The sequence below is a fragment of the Humulus lupulus genome, chromosome 3, assembly GCF_963169125.1.
Source record: "Humulus lupulus chromosome 3, drHumLupu1.1, whole genome shotgun sequence".
NCBI lineage: Eukaryota > Viridiplantae > Streptophyta > Magnoliopsida > Rosales > Cannabaceae > Humulus > Humulus lupulus.
The window spans coordinates 12010231-12016650 of NC_084795.1; the positions used below are offsets into that span (position 1 = coordinate 12010231).

The window sequence follows — 6420 nt, forward strand, 5'->3', positions numbered from 1 at the left end:
AATCCTTTCGCAGTGTTACCTTTTTCAACTCATAGAAACGTTACATGATAAAATTATAAAAAAAGCAGTAATAAGTGCATTATTATGAAAAACTTTTCAGGCTTTTTTGTTGTGATAATGTTCAATTCAAACTTGGTATTGCATACTTCTTTTTATAAAGTCATATTTGTGAAGAGTATCAGGAGAAGAAGCAACTAGTAACTGCCATTCATCCTGACCGACAAACATTTATATTTTCAATAATGTTAATATGATACTATGTAATTTAAAATTGTGCATTTTTGATACCGAAACTCAAATTTGATTAATAAAGTTTTATTAAATGACCAAACTGCTATAAGTTATATGTAACTAAGTAATTATATTTGAACAAATTTTAGTATAATTTGATCATATTGATATAATTTTAATGATCAAATTTAAATTTATGGTATTAAATATGTACAATTTTAAATTACAAAATATCAAATAAATATTATTAAAAATATAAAATATTAAATGTGTATTTCGATAAACACAAAATACTAAATAAATATTTATATTGCATATATATATATATAAATTCATATACATATTATAATTGTAATTGCTTTGAAATAATCACATACATGATAAAATAATGTCATACAGGACAGCTAATTTAATGCGTTTTAAATACTTGATAGGACAAGAATGGTTGAGGTAGTATTGGAATCCAATATTGCACTTAATAATTTGGCTGAATTTTAAAGTACAAAATTTAGACTTTTATACAATGTTTATATATTAATGTAGAAAGGAGTAGAAGTAGAAGTCAGAAGTTCACCTCTGCAAAATCCAGTAGCTTTAGACTGCAATTAATACTAGTTTCTTTCATGAACATAGTTAGATGTTCTTATTAACTTCAGATGAGTCTATCAACTTCATTCATACCCTTTAAATTTAACGATCTGGGTTTTAATCTTAGCTATAATATTGAGTTAATTTCATCTTTTAGAACAAGATTAGATTATGCTTAAAGTAACGTTATAAACTTGTTCAGTGAATGAGCTGCTCTCACCAAACATGAAGAAAAAAAGCTTGTATTCAGGATCTTATGACAATGATATTTCTCCAATGAATAATTTACTGTATGATTTGACATGTTTAAAAAAAGAAAATCGTTGGTCTTAATCTGATTAAATCTCTCTTCTTACATTCCGAAATTAGTATTAATTTTTTATTTTTTTTGTACAGTAATTGAATTTGAACCTCATAAAACGTAGCCGTTATCCTTTCGCTTTCTTTGTTATCCATGTGTACCTCACCAAACCAAGTTATAATAATGATAAGCTAAAAATAATATAGTAATAAGCATTTTTAGATAAAAAAAATCATGAAATTGATCAACTTGCATTTTATCAAACAGTTCGTACTCATATCCCCAATTAATCCATGCTTCATTTTAAACTATTATTAATGGATAAAAGAGACACAACATAAAACAAATTTCTCTAAGAGCATCTCACATCCGGTGTGAGATGTAAATTATATGTGTTACATTTTTAACAAAAAGTTAATATATTATATATTTAATACAATATTTTAGTATTATCTTTCAATGCAAAATTATAAAAATGATTGTAAAATTTAATTTTTTATTAATGCTAATTTGATATTTATTAAAAATATATAAAAAAGTAATAATTTTTCTTTATATTTTATTGTTGATAGTATAAGATAATAATAAAATAATAAGATAAAAAATATACCTTTCAATGCAAATAGATAAAAATAATATTAAAATAATAAAAATAACATAATTTATAGTGATACAAAATATGCACCATATTATATTGTGTACTAAATTTGGTCTAACTTTTAACATGTGCAAAATTTAACACAATTTTTAGCACACCATTAAAGCAAATTATTTGTAAAGTGAGCTATCACCAATTTGGCTTTCCGTTGTAAATGCTCTAAAACGTAACCAAGTGAAGTATCTATAGCCTTCTCAAACAGAACTACTATTACATTTTCTTTGCCAGCATTATTATAGTGTTTCAAGTAAAAAATGTGTTAGAATATCATCCCCTTCATTCTAGTGTTTATGTTTTTCAGCCTCCACCGTCATTTTGACTTTTCTTGTAAATGAATTGAAGTCTCTTAGCCTTTTTTTCTTCTTGGTGTTTGTAAAGCCTATAAAATGAGCTATAATGTCCATGAGTTTCCCACTTAGCCAAAATTGGAGGTGTGCCATAACGCAATGTGGATTTTTCAATTAAACAAAATAGGAGCAAAGCCAGGGCAACAGCTGTCTCAAATGGTCTCTTTTCCAATCTCACACATGAGAGGATGACCCTTTGGACCACCTCACCGTCCTCATATTTTGGCATTTTTTCAGTGTGATGTGTTGTTTTAATTTTTCCCGAACTTTTATTTATTTGATAAATTTGAACAATCCCATTGGAGCTCTAATAACGTATAAAAAAAATAAGAAAGAAAAAAAGGCCACCGCTCTAATTTCTTCTGCTATACTTGATTACAACAAACAAATACCAAGATGTATTAATTATATATGTATCGATATATATTAATATTACTAACCACATAATAATAACACTTTAGCTTAAATCATTCTTGCATTAATTGGTCTTCCTATTATTGAGGAAGCCAGATTAAAATTTGCCAAATATCATATCATATCTCTATCATAATCATCTTCAAAAAAAAAAAAACATAAGTTAATAATTTTCTTATCAATCAAAACCAAAAAAGGCATTACTTAATATGCTAAAAAGGTTGGGACTTGGGACTAACTTGAAGTCGAGCCATAGGCTAAGCTTTCTTAAGCCATTGGTTCGAACCCAAATCAGATAATGATATAAGAGCTAAAGGGTAAAAGGGTTTGAAGTGAATCATTAATCGGCCACTGCCCAGGTCATATCATTCTGGAAAATCCAGTGGCAGACCTCGATCCGACCCGGACCCGACCCGAGTGAGAGAAAGGCTCCATGAGTAGGGCTCCATGAAGAGGTATCCAAGTGACAGATGGCAACACCATGGTTGATCTTGGCCTTAGAAGTCGGGTCCAAAATATCCGCTTGGTAAACCCGAACCTTGGGGACAGAGTGGCAGTAATACAGTAAATAAGGGAACAAGCTCTGGTGACAAGAGACTGACTGCGTTACTTTCCCACCGTTGATCGCTTTGACCGAACCAATCAAGATGTTCTTCTTTGACCCATTGACGTTATCGGTCGTCCGAACGACGACGTTTCGTCCCAATACCGACGTGGTGAAATCGATCATGTCCTCAATCGATGCAACGCACCGTTTCGTCTCGCCCGCGCTGGGTGCCCTCTCGCACTCGGACAGCGTCTCCTTCATCATTCGCTCCATCGACGAATTGTCGGCGGCGTTGAACATCGTCTTGAGCTCGCCCAGTTTCGATGTCGAAAATGGTAATTTTGAGGTGATTGCCCGGGGCAGAAATGACCTCTCCGGCATCTTATCTTTAATGTCCGGCATTGGCATCACAACCCCTTTCTTTAAATTCGACTCGCGGAAGAATTTGCCCGGTTCGACCCATTTTTTTACCAAACTGCCACTGACTGCCATTGTTGTTGCAGACTTGCCTGGTCCTGAGCTCACCTTCGTGTAGCTACTGAATGTAACTTTCTCTTTGTTGGCGTACTCCTTGAATGTATTGTTCACGCCATAGATCTTGAACCCGATTGACTGACCCGTTGCTCCCTTTCCGTACCCGGTGAACTTGTCCGTGCCTTCGTTGAACGATTTACCGTAATTGGCGAAGTTGATCCCCTCCGCGTTCGACCCTTTCCCGTACGACTCGAACGAGTCGTCACCCACGTTGGATTTATCTCTGTAGCTCGAGAATTTCTCCTCCACTGCGTTTCCACCGTCGCCGTAGTTTCTGAAGTTGTTCACGGGATTGTTACTGTCATTTCCATAGTTAATGAACGTGTGTCCTCCGCCATTGGAGGCCTGGTCGTAACTCGAGAATCCAGACCCAATCACATTGGCGCTCGTTCCGTAACCCGTGAACTGGTTCTCGGCCCCATTTGCGTTCTTAGAATAGCTCGCGAAGGACTGGTCTCCGGCGTTGGCATTCTCGCTATACCCCTTAAAGGTCTGGTGCCGACCGGTGGTTTCGTCGGAGTAAGATGTGAATTTGAGATTTGGGACATTGACGGAGTCGGCGTATTTAGTGAAATCGCCTGCTCCGCCGATGGAGTGGGCACCGTAGGTGTTGAAGCTCTGGTCTACGACATTGCCATCGGAGGCGTAGTTGTTGAATTTGTCGGAGTGACCCAGTGAGTCGCGACTGTAACGTCGAAACGAGTCGACGGGGATGTTGTCTCCTGGCGAGTAGTTCTTGAACTGGTCGGATCCTCCTTGCCGATCCGTTCCGTAATTGGTAAAGTTTTTGTTGGAGTAGGCGGCGAAGTTGGAGTCCTTGTCGTGCTTCTCTAGGCTGGGACCCAAATCGGGAAAGCAAAGAAGGTGGGCGGAGGAGCAAAACTCCGGCAGGCGCGTGGCGAGTGAGTTCTGGGAAACAAGCTTGGCGAAAACGGCGGAATCCGTGGCTGTTAAAGGAGAGGCCTTGGAGAGCAGAAACGATGGCTTCTCCAAGTTGTTTCGGATCTCTTTGTTCCAGTAACGATTCAAATAGGCCTTGGGGGAAAATGGGTTTTCTTCTCCGGCGAGAACAACCTGCATTGGGCACAACAGGCAACCATGGCAAATGGGACAAAGTCATATCAATAACAACAAAGAAAAGGCAGATAATATCATCACAAGACTTACATTCAGATATGATGAAACGAAGAAGAAGATAAAGAGAAGTAGAGTCACAGGTCTCTCATTGAACTGCAAAATTTTCATTTTTTTTTCTTTCTTTTTAAAATTTTTTTCTTTGTTTTTTTATTTCTCAAGGAGAGAATGTTGGTGCATTTGTTGGGTTGTAATAAGGATTTTATATCGGAGTGTGAGAGTGTTAAAGAGAACCGGGAATGAGTGAGGGACTTCGTGTGCGTGCGATTTTCAAATGGGTTTGGGGCTTTGGGCTTTTTTTTTTTCAAAAAAATGAACTGTTCTTGCTTTGAAACTAAGGTTCGTTTTTTTTTTTTACTTCTTAGATTTATTTATTTTTAAAAACTGAGGTTAATATAATTAGAAGAAGTGAAATAAATAAATAAATAGTGGTGTGTCAAGAGTTGTCTTATAACTAATTCTCAAAGTTAATTCAAACAATAATTAAACAGAACAAAGTGTAAATAAACATAGGCATCAATGAGAAATGTAAATGAATCTAACTTGAGAATTTGTATACGTGTGGGTGTCTTATCTTGTTACGTTGTCGTTGTGTATTTTTTTTTTTTTAAATTTTAGTATCCAAAATTGACTTGTCCTATTAGTATTTAAGGGAGTAGGTTTAATAAGAATTCTAGCATAAAGGGAGTTTTCTTTTGTTTGATATTTAAGCCCTTAAGATTTTTTTTTTGCAATCAAGTCTTCAAATTTTATAAACAACAATAATTAAGTTTTTATTTTTTTCACAAAATTTATAGTTTTTCATTTTTTTTTATAAAATATCTCTTCTATATAAAAAATGTGTGGATAATTAAAATTGTTAATTTTAACTGTTTTTTATTTTTTTTTCCGTTAAACTTATGGAAATATTAGTATATTTAACCGAATATTCTTATATTTAACAGTAAATTTTAAACATGACTTAAACTTAAATAAAATTAAATAAATAAACAAATTAAAATATGATAATATTGAGATATTTTATAATTATTTAAAAATAATAAAACTATATATTTTATAACTTAAATAAAATTTTGTTAAACTTAAACTTAATATTTTTATTAAACATATAATATATAATTTTTTGTTATCAATGCCAAATTCAAAAACTAAAATAAACATAAACATAAACATAAACTTAAACAAAAATAAATAAATAAATAAAAATATTATATTTTAAAGGTATTTTATGATAATTTAAATAATTAAATCATATTTATTTAAAAATAATAAATGCATACATATTATTTTTTATTTTATAAATTTATGTGATAGTTTGTTATTTATCAAGTGATTGAAGTTTTTTTTTTCTTCATAAAATTCACCAAAGGACATTGTGAGATACATTAGAATTTAAAAATAGTTGATGCATTTATACTACTGTCTAAACTATGATTTTTTCTATTCTTATTTTAATTCTATTATTAATTTCTTTTTAAATATTATTGTATTTTATATATAAATATCATGTAATCATGTAAATATATATATCTATGTCAAAGTTGTGTTTAGATGCCATATATGAAGATATTATTATTATAAATATTTATATATATTATAGTATAATTCATTCTATTATATATATATATATAATTTTTTTAAAAAGAGTGAACAAGTTTTTATTAAA

At 32.2% G+C, this 6420-nt stretch overlaps 1 protein-coding gene across 1 annotated transcript; it reads right to left on the reverse strand.

The window, feature by feature from the left end:
* Positions 1-2581: 2581 nt before the first annotated feature.
* LOC133822095 (polygalacturonase 1 beta-like protein 3) lies at positions 2582-5019 on the reverse strand. Its single transcript, XM_062254318.1, has 2 exons — positions 4788-5019; positions 2582-4694 (listed from the first exon to the last, which is right to left on the reverse strand). Exons 1-2 carry the CDS (start codon positions 4863-4865, stop codon positions 2880-2882), a joined length of 1893 nt encoding a protein of 630 aa, XP_062110302.1. The 5' UTR covers positions 4866-5019; the 3' UTR covers positions 2582-2879.
* Between the last annotated feature and the right edge of the window lie 1401 nt (positions 5020-6420).

Coding starts and splice junctions, on each gene's coding strand:
- LOC133822095 (XM_062254318.1), bottom strand. CDS start 4,865: ATGAAAATTTTGCAGTTCAATGAGAGACCTGTGACTCTACTTCTCTTT. Junction 4,695..4,787: donor TCGTTTCATCATATCTGAAT/GTAAGTCTTGTG, acceptor TGCCCAATGCAG/GTTGTTCTCGCCGGAGAAGA.